The sequence below is a fragment of the Diadema antillarum genome, unplaced genomic scaffold (genome assembly GCF_040938485.1).
Source record: "Diadema antillarum isolate AM-2024a unplaced genomic scaffold, OU_Dant_1.0 seq00000041_RagTag, whole genome shotgun sequence".
Classification (NCBI taxonomy): Eukaryota; Metazoa; Echinodermata; class Echinoidea; order Diadematoida; family Diadematidae; genus Diadema; species Diadema antillarum.
The window spans coordinates 1,043,368-1,055,679 of NW_027271153.1; the positions used below are offsets into that span (position 1 = coordinate 1,043,368).

The 12,312-nt window shown below is 38.9% G+C and overlaps 1 protein-coding gene across 1 annotated transcript; it reads right to left on the bottom strand.

Moving 5' to 3' along the window:
* Window positions 1-4,933: 4,933 nt before the first annotated feature.
* LOC139725425 (ufm1-specific protease 1-like) lies at window positions 4,934-11,149 on the bottom strand. The gene is made up of 6 exons (XM_071636499.1): window positions 11,111-11,149; window positions 8,232-8,378; window positions 7,157-7,372; window positions 6,592-6,694; window positions 5,672-5,748; window positions 4,934-5,068 (listed from the first exon to the last, which is right to left on the bottom strand). The coding sequence occupies exons 2-6, from the start codon at window positions 8,349-8,351 to the stop codon at window positions 4,934-4,936; spliced, it is 651 nt and encodes a 216-aa protein (XP_071492600.1). The 5' UTR covers window positions 8,352-8,378; window positions 11,111-11,149.
* Window positions 11,150-12,312: the final 1,163 nt, after the last annotated feature.

The following is a 12,312-nucleotide window of genomic DNA, read 5'->3' on the forward strand; positions in this document are numbered from 1 at the left end:
GATTTTCTTGGAAAAGAAAATCAAACTCCCCACAGATGGCTTGTCAAAAGTCAAGGTTAACTACTGGTACAGGAGAACTTTGACTTAGAAGCTGTAGTAAGGATGATCCCCCCCCCCCCCCCCCTCCCATTTCTGCTTGGAAGAATGTGTTCACATCTCCCAGCTCTTTGGCTAGCTGTATCCTTACCTGTCCACTCAACCCTCTTCTGTTGTGTATATAATGCAGCTAGTGTTAAAGGGATGGTACAGTTTTGGTTGAGATGGGGTTTGCAGTTTCCAATGTTTTTTTTTAATGATGTTTTGTTTTTTTAAGATAATGAGAAACCTCTTTATATGAAATATGAAAGAGCATGTAGTTCTAAGAGGATTTTAAAGTTTATTTGATGAAAATCGGTTTTGAACTGGCTGAGACATCGAAAATAAAGCAATCCTAATACTGTAAAAGGTGGGACCCATCTTTTATTAGGATCACTTTGTTTTACTCTTTTTTTGGATTTGGGTTGGGTATGCTTTTTAACATTTCATACATTTGTTTTATAAGTATCTTGCAAAAAGTTAAAAGCTGAATTCTCACCTTAACCGATTCTATACCATTCCTTTAATGAGTCAGACCGACTTTATTAGGCAGTGCAGTCTACTCTGACCAAACTTGCTTTTAAGCAAGACCAGTCAGCAATCATGGCAGTGCAACTGGAACAGGGGAGTACTTTTGCTGCAAACAACAATCTTTGTGTGTTTTCGTTTTGTTTTGTTTGTTTATTTTCTCATAACGAGCAGTTTCAATGCAGCTGTCACAGAGGTAGACATCCTAACCTAGACAAATGTTTGATATCCTGATGTGTGACTCAACCACTTGTAGTAACCTTTGCACAGCTTGTATAGTAGTGTGTTATGCGCATACTGCAAAAGTGAAGTGAACTCGGGTCGATTACAGATACACTTGTGACAAGGGAAAAAAAAAAGCTGCTGGAAAGGTTTAGATTTGTTAATTTGTCATTTGATATTGTTTTTAACAACGCTGATGTGACTACATTTTCAGTTCAGTGCAGAGTCACTTCTGCGGTTGGCCGCTGCTCTGTTGCACTCACGTTATGCATAATGTTGCTGCTAGGGTATGTGTATGTGTGTGTATTTGCAGGGGATGAGGAACTGGGGGGGGGGGGGTTCGTACTGAATTTGTAGGTACATGTGTACATCCAACTAAGTCTGGATACAGTGGAAGAGCAAGACTCTCAATATAGGATAACAATAGGAAGCAGTGCGCAAGAATGTTCAAGCTACAAATATGCATTGTTTTTGCCTGCCTATCAGAGGTAAATAAGGTGTTATGTTTTAGGTGGTATGGCATTTGATTCTGTTGTTTTTGTTTTTTACTTTTTTTTAAAAAGTAGATACAGTGTTCCTTAACCATCAGCCAGTGCCTGGATCAAACCAAATTTCTTTCCAAATTGACAGTGAAATAAACCTCTTCAGCTTTTTAATTTTTTGTTTTTGGTTGTTGCCTTTTTAATCAGGTCAAGGGGGTTAGACAGGGATGGACAAACTTCTTCCACATGTCTGTGTATGATATTTAATGTGGGATGTATGTAGTGAGGTAGGTAGTAACTGAAATATCTTGCAACGGCGCCCTTGATGATGACATTCAAATGAAGGATACGACAGCGTATTCTTCTTACGTGACAAGCGTTTTCGCGGACGTTTTGGACGGAAATGTGAATTTGCGTACGATGTGGGATTGCAACACAATGCTACGGTAGCTGCTATTGGTGAACGAGCAATACGAGCTTCATTCTGCAAATGTAGTAGTTTCTGTAAGGTGTAATGGTCTAATGGTATTTGCCAGCAAACAGGTACCAGTACTGTAAAAGTGGACATTTTTTGCAGTGTGGAAATTTGCCTGCATTTGACGTGACATGATACTAGTGCAAAAAAGAACATATATTTTTTTTCCCGTATTACCACATCATATTTTGTTTCTGTGTAATAAGAAAACAAGCAAAATTCATCTTACCAGGCTGAGAAAAAATAAATGAATAAATCAGATCAATTACTTACACAAAAATTTCCACTTTTACAGTAGTAGTGTCAAAGGTGATGCTAAGCTCACAGCATCCCAAGCAATTAGCTACAAAAATGTTTGCATTTTATACCAAACAAGATGAGGTGGTCACTATATCACAGCACACCATAATGTAAGTACACTACAATGTAGTTCAAACTCAAAAGGCTTAAATAGGTTTCAGTAAGAAAAAAAAAATATGCTAAACAATAATGTATTGCATGGGATAATACATCTTATGGTACTTGTAACTATACATATGCAAGTGAATCAATATCAGATTTTAAAGAGCTATCTGTGATGAAATGTGTTTTTTATTTATTACTGCCTGCCATGCAAAGTTCATCACGCTAAACTGAATGTACATGTAATTTGTAGGGGTCTTGACATACCTGTACATCTTTTTATGACAGCGAGCAATATAGTGTAATGTGTATTGTGGCATTTTATTGCCACAAGATACATTTTTTGACCAATTTATTATTATTATTCTTTTTTTTTGCGTAACATGAAAATTCCATGGCATTAGCAATGTGTGTCTGTTGTTTTTTTTTTCAATGCTATGATGAATACCAGATTTATTTTCTTCTGATTTCCTACAGTTAAAGAGTTGTTTTGATTCATATCATTGAGCAGTGCATGTGTGGCTTGCACGAGCCATGTAAGTGAAATTAATGTGTGAATAATGCAAAATATCCTCTTTTCCTTGTGCACGTGTACTGCATGAATACAAGAGAATACGGATACAAAGAAGCTACAAAAGTGAACATGTATAACTCTTCATGTCGAGAAATTATTAATATAGGAGATGATATTGAAGACATTGTATCTATGATGTTGATTAATAAATGATAAGAAAAAAAATGATTTTACAGCTGTGTCATTTTTGCGAAGACATCGAGTGAGGAGGTTTTTTTTTTTGTCTTTTTTTTTTGGTCTTTTTTTTTTGAGTTGTGTGGAATTCTTATCTCATAACCTTGCATTACAAATAAAGGCAAGTCCTCAGTCTAAGCCACATTATGGTTCAGGCAACTAAGAAACAAACTACAACCTACAACAGCAAAAAAATATACCCCATCAAAAAAAAAAATTAAATATATTTTTTGATGGGGGTATATTTGTTGTTTGTTGGTTGTTGCTGTTTGTTTATATACATGTATATATCTATATCTATCTATCTATCTATATATATATATATATATTTATATATATATATACATATACATGTATGTATATATTCAAACACATAACTAAATCTGGGAATAGACCAAATAATACCCCACCAAAAAAAAAAAAAAAAAAAAAATCACTGTAAGAAATATGGAACAGACATGTTAAAACTTTTCCAAGGGATAAACTGGTAGGTTTATTGTGCACACATACAATAATGGCATTGTGTGATTGCATTTTTTTTTTCTATCACAGCATTAAAGTGACTGTAGTTCTGGTGCAAGACATTCTTGCTATGTAGTCTCTGAAAGGATTTACATAATCCAGCCATCCACAGACCGAGAATTGCCCATATATAATATCTAAAGTGATTTATAGCTGAAATGACTACTGTCTACAACCAGAAATAAAAGACCATGTTTTTATATAATAAAATCTGAGCCATTTTTTCCTTGAGTGACTGTAGCAAAGCATGATGATGCCAGGGTATGCCCAGTAGCAGATCCGGAGATGGGGGCGGCACCAGGTGTAAGCACCCCTTTATTTTTTGTTAAAACAAAAGAAATAAAAAGGAAAAAAATGAAAGGGGGCACATACCCTATAATCTTTAAAGAAACCATCTTTGTCAGCTGATTGCAGTGGCAACAGAAAATTGTTCCGAAGCTCGTTTTTTTTTTTTTTTTGGTTGTCGGCCAATGAAACCTGCAAGTGGCACTAGAAATATTCCCCCCCCCCTCCCTTTACCGAATTCCTGGTTCCGCCTCTTATGCCAGACATCTCAAGGGCTGCAATGATTGGCTACCAATATTGCTACATTTCTCAAAGGCCCTTGCACTAGCTGCAGCCACACTGGCAAAACTTCTCAGAGTTAAGGTTCTCAAAGTGTGGCCAGTGTATAGGCAAATTTCTCAAAAACTCCTCACAAAACTCCTTGCAAAACTTCTTGCAAAACTTCCACCTAGAACTAGGAAAATTTCTGATATTGTACACGATGTTCCAACACGAGTATCTACATGACTTGACATGCTTCTGCTTTCATCTACCTTGAAAACGAAAGGAGGCGCACTCTCTATGCCAGCACAACAGCAAGCTGTAGCTCCTTGGTACGTGCTTCCATTTGAAGAGGGGAGCACCAGTACAGTGGACTCCCATTATGACAAGTCTTGGGGACTGGCAGTTTTCTTACATTATATTGAAATCTTGTTATAATTGAACAAAAGAACAATAAAAAAATAAGAACAGATGATGTTGTGGCCTGAAACTTTTACTTTGCTGTAGCCGGAATTTTGTTGTGACCATGTTCGTTATAATTGGAGTGCACGGTACTGTCATTACCTCTGTACCGTGGCAGACATATGCCTCAGAGGGGTCTAGGGCAATAACTTACCCCAGACCCCTGAGCCTAACCCTAATCCTAAACCTAATCTTAATCCCATCCCCAAACTCTAACCCTAAGCCTAACCTTAACCCTAATCTTTACTCTTAAACCTTATCAGTATTTAGCAGGGGGGGGGGGGGGGGGTGACTGTCCTTGGGGGATAATTGCCCTGATACGGCCTCAGAGGGAGCTCACATCTGCCAGAGAGGGAAACCCTGACTCTCCCCAACCATGCTTCGTCAACCTGTTGCTCCTCGGACTCCCACATCTTCTTCCAGTATGGTGCAGCCAAGGACCAGCAGTGGCTGGCTGCCTGTCTAATTCCATCAACCGTCACTCATGTACTGCGGCAGGCACATGTTGTAAAAGGAGCTTGTCTCAAAGGAATCGACCCGTTTCCACGACACCCATTTCTTCTGGACGAGTTCCTCCACAGAAGCCTCTCCAACAAAATGGGGATCCTAAACACACATGCACAAAAAGTTGCAAACACTGTATGTCAGGGGTCAGCCACTTCCAAATCAACCAACATCTTATCAGTCTTCACAACAAAATGTTCACTTTATCATGATTTAGGGGTAATATCAATGCAAATAACATGATACTGTTGAGTTATCATAATTCTACAATAACCCTTTTTTTTTCTTTATTTAATTTCAAAGGATACATAGTGAAGATCTGTGTTCAGATTAATCCGTTGATGACTAGTCCCAAGCATACTCAGGCACGTGTTTATGGAAAATGTGTGTTAATAGCAAAGTCAGCTCATCCTCAACAGGTTAATGGGATACTTGTGAAGCCTTGGTAATCCTAATCTAATTTGCAAATATTGTTCAGACTAATATCACTGTCTTATTAAAACTTAAACAACTTCCATGTTGCTTATATTGCTCCATGCCATTTTAATGAAGCTTCTCCTGTTATTTGCTTGATTTTTGCCCTATTTATAGAAAATGAGTCGAGTGTGGGGTGGAAGTTTACTAGAAGTATAGCACCAGTTCGGTGGTGCCTCATATTGAATAGGGTGCTAAACATTGTAAAAGATAGTACCACAGCTTTCTCACCAGTACAAGGAGGTAGGTTGCCTCTGATCCCACACAGACACCAAGGATCCCTTTTGAAGATGCATCCGTATCTCCTCCTGAGGCAAAAAAAAAAAAAAAAAAAAAAGAAAAGAAAGAAAGAAAGAATGTGCAACAAACCTTTTTACCAATAACTCTTAATTCACCTATGTCACTAAGGTCTCCATTAAACAACCCCCCCCCCCCAAAAAAAAAAAAAAAAAAAAATTGTTTAGTTCATTTAGCAATGCTCTAGGAGAAAAATACATTGTTATAATGAATTTTTATAAACCATACCAAAATAAAACATCACATAATCCTTTTGGTGTATGACCAAGAGTAAAATTAAGGAAAGTTGATAAGAATATTTTTGATTTTTTTTTTTACACACCTGTGCATCTCTCAGTAGTGAAACACTACCATAAATAAATAGTGTATTAGCTGCACATTTTTCCCACTGAAACAGGTCAAAACTTGGAGTGTGGTTTACACACCATTACAGCCAATAATTACTGAATATTTGCATTAAGCGTGTGAAAAATGTTCAATGTTAAATGCTGGAAATAATTTCCTTTTCGTTAGGCATTCTACTGGGTATTTCCTTCATTTCTATGGCACAAAAATCAGCATATTTTCTCCCATAAGCATTTCACTCAATTCAACCAATGGCAGTATCTCCATCCATTGCATGGCAGTCATCCGCGCTTCTCCGTGCTGGACTGTCACATTCCCCCCCCCCCCCCCCCATCAGAAGGAAAAAGGGGTGTGGTTAATACATCAATGTAGTTAATACACCGTTATCTATGGTGTTTCAAAACATTTTCTGGATTGCAGGTTCCTGCAAGGAATGTGATTTGATGGACTAGTTTTGAGCACACAAAAATGCTGTAATGATTTGACAAAGGATGGTGTCAAATACCTACCCATCATGATGGGTGTCCCTTTGGTCTCAAAGTGGTTCAGCAGGTCAGGAACAAGGCTTTTAAGTTCATCTCCGGACTTGACATGGAGGATTTTCCCAGCAACCTGAGAGAGAGAGAGGGGGGGGGGGGGGGGGGGGGGGGGGGGGGGGGAGAGGAGGATGGACATGACAACACACCTCACAAAGATGTCTGAAATCATGCACTGACTGGTTAGAAAGCAAACAATGTGAGACACTAGTAAATTACCAAGTTTGTCATCTTAGTGACAAGAAATAATTATTCATTGCGGGCAGAGTGACAATTGAGCAACTAAATGATACTTGCATTCTGGCACTGCATGGCACAGAAGTCACTAAAATTCTAGCCCTTGCAGACTCTTGATATAACAATCTCCTTGTGACCAAAACTATTTGTTCTTTCAAATCTTCATCAGTATTAATCTTGTAAAGCAATAAAAACAAATAAGTTATGGATAAAATGTTACTTTTATACAAATTTGTGGTATCTGTATTTGGTATAATACAACAACGGTCCACAGCATGGTTGAAATCATAAATACGCTCACATCGTGAAAGAAATCCAGGCATAGGGCCACTTCCACAGAGCCAATCCAGTCTTTGGAGCCTAGGAAGTTCTCCGGCTTGTCCTGCATAGCGACAAGAGCTTCTTGGATCTGTCTTAGGGTGGGTTCATCGGACCGGCACGTCTTTCCAGCCAGCTCTTTGGCAATGCGTAAATGTGAACACAGAGTCTGTAGAGTTCTGTATCCACATCCCCAACCCTGCATTTGTAAAGAGTGATTAAAAATAAAGTGAACATAAAATCATAACTAGTGATGCAATGATCAATTATACCTACAGACCAAAGTAGAATGTAATAGATGAACCAAGACAGATCTCTAAAAGGTAAACAACACTTCAGTGAAACAAATATTTCAGATTTTTCAGCAGCATGCTTCAAGGAAAAGAAAAGAAAAATAACAACAATGACGGCAGTGAAGTGAAACAGTATCTTCTGACCTCGACATCAAATTTAATATCATTTTCGCTCTATCATTAACATAGAGTTCAGGGATTTGAAGTATCTGGTCACAAGCACTTTCTCCTACAAAGAAGTTCGCATGATGAAAATACATCAGCATGTTTACTACAGTTGCCTGCTTTAAATCAAAAGCTTCTGAAAGTTTCCTCTGTATTTACATTGACTACTACTGGTACTAGTAGTAGTACCTTCCAAGAACATTTATATTTATAACAAACTCTTCTTTTTTTTTCATTTTCTTCTTCTTCTTCTTCTTCTTCCCCCAATAATTTAAATACCGGTACTGGCCACCTTGTGTATCAACATACTGGTTCTTTCTTTCTTGTTACTATTTTTCTTGAGCATCAATACAAATTACAATTACTATCCAAATATTTGTATAATTAGTAGGTTTACTTCTGTCACACATATTAAAACTTTCAAAAGCTTACAAAGATTCAAATTCCACTATCAGTATCCACAGAGCATCTTCCTTATTTAAAAAAAAAAGAAAGAAAAAGAATACAAATTAAAAAGGTAACTGATGTCAGAAATTAAAGCAGTGGAAAGTAAAGAACAGTGAGTGTGGTACCAGCAACTGTGTGTCATCGTGTACCAACCTGGTCTTGGGTCCCATCACAGCTGTAGTGATAGTAGAGATAGCTTCCCTTTACCATAGTAACACTGCCTCCTTTGTCTGGGACCGGAAGTCCAAGATGGACATCTTGAAGTAGATTCATCGACTTCTCTCGACTAAAAGCAAAGACCTATATAACAACAAATCACATCTGATAACGTTGGAATTTTAAAGAGGTTCACCTTTTCTCTTTCTCTAAAGAAATAAAAAAATTACATTTAACAATTGTTAAAAACAAAAATATTTGGTAAATTATCTCCACAATTAACTGGTCTGACAAACAATTAAATTAACCTGTTTGTACACAGGTATGACAAATTGAATTGATTTTGGATGATCTAGCCCTTGATCAAAAATCAAATGCAGAATTTGATTTTCAGGTGACTGAAATAGATCTAGTTCCTCAGTATTTTGTTTTGCGTTCTTCCACAATGCCAATGTTATTTGTTCTCATGACCGAGTAGTGACTGTTCCAGTGTACTTACAGCCCTTCTTCTAAAGGGAAACAGGTTCTAATAAAAAAATTTTACTCTAGGCTATATAGGCGGGTGCACGTCATGGGACTGACACCCAAGAGTCATACAGCCTATGAGTTATACAGCCCACCTTCAAGTCGTACCACCCACGAGTTTGACAATAAGCAAATAAGGTCCACGATACTGACACATTAAACCCCGTGTCGTATCTGTCGAACTCGAGGGCTGTTATGTTATTACCTAGTGTCGGTCTCATGGGCTTTATTTGCCTGGTGTCGAACTTGTGGGCTGTTACATTTTTACCTAGTGTCAGTCTCGTGGGCTTTATTTGTCTAGTGCCGAACTCGTGGGCTGTAGGACTCATGGGATGTATGAGTCTATGACTCACGGGTGTCGGTCTTGTGGGATATATAGGCTACTCGTACTGTTGACTGAAAGACCGGTCTGTATCTTGTCGTCGAGGATATGTTCCGTGAAGACTACGTCTGGCTACATGGAATCCCCTCATGTAGGCATACCGTAGAGAGCAGTAAAAGTCAACAAATACATGTAATAAGATCAAACATGTTAAAAGACTCTTCCGTATCACACAGACAGATTTTTCTGTCTAACGTTTCTTGTTTATCAATATTGTTACTCTCAGTTAGGCCTACTGCCAAACTGTTAACTGGTACTTCTACTAGACTACTCATAATCTAGCCTACTACTACTATACTACAACTTACTGGACTACAGAAGCGGATCCGGGGGGAGCACACCGGGCACGCGCTCCCACCCCCCCCCCCCTTTATTTTTTATTTTTTGTTAAAAAAGAAAGAAATAGAGAGCTAAAAAAAAGAAAAAGAATGGGAACATGTGCGCCCTCAGACAGAAAGATTTGTCTGTCCAGAGGAGCCTTTAATTATCTTTTTGACATTATCGCTCTCCTCCGTAGGAGAGGATCCATGAAGCCAGACGCAGTCTCTGCGGAACATATCCCCGACAACCGGCCAGATACAGACCAATCTATCGGTTAAGTGCGCCCCCCCCCCCTTGACGGAATTCCTGCATCCGCCCCCTGGACTAGTACTAGACTTCTAGACGCAAAAAGTTTACTACCTAGCTAGATATCGTCTACGTAGAGGATCTATTAACATGATTAAGCTATTTCTGGTCTAGTCGATTTTAATATGTATATACATAGATCCAATCACTGGACGCTTTTTTTCGTGGCTTTGAATTCCGTACTCAGAGGATGAAATTTCGGCTAAAATAAGACCACTTATTCACATACTCCTGGAAACTATGAATTCAGCCTACTTATGTCAACTGTTCGTTCCAGTTTTCAGCAAATATGCTTCAAACATACCCCTCTAAAAAAAGTTGTTTTTTTGAGCGGTGCAAAATCGCATTGTATTACCGGACACGGTTTTCGCAATGAAATAATCGACGTCTTTCGCACCTAGTCCTTGCACCAGAATCACAATTCATTCCACAAATCACCGTACACATTCTCACCAAGCGGATGACAAAGAAAAAAATTGGCAAATGAGGCTCAAATTTCGTATTTTACGGTAAAATTAAAATGTCTGTCTTGAACATTTCGAACAGTTCACGCAATAAAACCTTGTGAGAAATCGACAACACCACAACTTCTATTTTACGTGCTTTGTCTATGGGAGCTGCATGCACAGGTGACGAGTTGCGGGCCCCTACCACCCTAGGCTATAGCGCACAACAACTATTCGGCATCGTTCGCGTTCGAGGACGATAGAGCTCTACAAATTTCCGATATTTGATCAGTGAACTTTTGGTTCTATTGGAATCTTCAGCATTTTTCCTGTATGTGAGTGGGATTTCATAGAATTTTAGTCACGAAATGTGATTCAAACATGCATAAAAATTAACTATGTCACGAGGTGCAGGTCACTCAACTATAATTGAAATTTGAGGTAAAATTTTAACATGTGAATTGCTTTGTGTTTTTACATTTTTATGTCTCGTTTTTTTGCGATATCGGTCCACACGAAGTTCTGTGAGGTTAATCCACGAAGTCTCGCGCGTACAGAATGTCATTAGTACGCAAAAATGTGCATGTCCGGTAATACCATGGTGTCCGGTAATACCATGCTTGCATAGACCTCTCTAACAACGGTTAGAACTAGGTTACGTAGTATAGATAGTAAGTAGTAGAATCTAGGCTTATACGTTAACAACTGGCACCACCACTACCACAGAAATGCGCGCATGGGACTAAGTATACCACTTCGAATGAATGACTACGTCCAAATACATTAGTTTTTGTTGTTATCGAGATATTCTGAACCTCCATGATTGCTGGCACCAGCGGGGGCATTCAACGATGACAACTAGGAACTAATACTGCTTCTTTAAACTTCATATTTACCCAAGTCAGCCAAGATCACCCAGTCAGTTTGGGTTTGTCGCCGACAGTACAAGCATGCAAGGGACGATGGGAACGAAAAAGGGAACAAGAGCGCCGCTAGCGAAACGATAGCAGCCGACGTACAATAGTACAGCTACAGCTGTATTTTACTATGCAGGCACACTGTGCTGTAACTACAATTTTAGCTCTAACAGTAAACACTCGTCAGATTTTGCCTCGTGAAATCACAAATCACCTGGATTCTGAAACATGGGCGGCGGAGATAGATGTGCTGTTTATGGCTGCAAGAATGACCGAAGATACCCCGAAAGGTAAGAATCATTCGCCCACGCGACGAAATGATTTACTGCTAATTTGTTGAGATGAGTAAAAATAAATTTACCATAGCCATCATATGGTCCATGGACGGTAGTATGCCGGGCCCCGGCCGCCGCGCGGCAGCGCGGGGGAAAAAGTCGGGACATGATGATACTAGCTACGACGATGTTTACACTATGAAAATTATGTGTGACGTGAGCGACAAGCTTGGCATTATGGCATGAATGAATCCGCCCAAGCTAAAATTTCAAATGACATTTCAAACTGAATTTGGTCATCATGCATGACCTTGTACAGTGTCAGTGACAGTGTATTGTTCTGAATGAATTTGAATTGTTTTTACAGCAGGGTTTAAATTCATTAACCTAGGCCATGGCCGGGCGCTCCTTGTAAATTTAATTTACACAGTTAGATCTATACCGTGGGAGCAACTATACAGTTATACTGAACAGTACACAGCTATACTGAATGCTTCGCGTTCGGTGTTCGGGCTGGTTTATAATTTACTACAGGCCATCATCAAGAGCAATGTCCAATGAGTTTATTATGCATTTTGGGGATCAAGGAATAAGGCAGCATTTGAGTATGTTCTAGCTCTGCAGAATGGAAAGCCAAGGTATAACACGTTAGAGTCTATCCAGTTTGAATTAAAAAAAAAAAAAATGAATGAATTGTTATTCAGTTGTTTTGAAGATACCGGTAATATGTTTTATCCACGTGATTGTAACTTTTGCATTCCCTTCTTCCCGCAGATACGTCATAAAGGACCATGTTTACATTCTCAAGTTTCACAAATGCGGCAACCCCAGGCACTACGCCAAGTGGACCAGACTTCTCAACCGAGACAAGTTCCGAGTTACTTCTTCGACACGAGTGTGCAGTAA

Coding starts and splice junctions, on each gene's coding strand:
- LOC139725425 (XM_071636499.1), bottom strand. CDS start 8,351: ATGAATCTACTTCAAGATGTCCATCTTGGACTTCCGGTCCCAGACAAA. Junction 6,695..7,156: donor GCCTGGATTTCTTTCACGAT/GTGAGCGTATTT, acceptor TCTCTCTCTCAG/GTTGCTGGGAAAATCCTCCA. Junction 5,069..5,671: donor CAACCTACCTCCTTGTACTG/GTGAGAAAGCTG, acceptor ATGTGTGTTTAG/GATCCCCATTTTGTTGGAGA.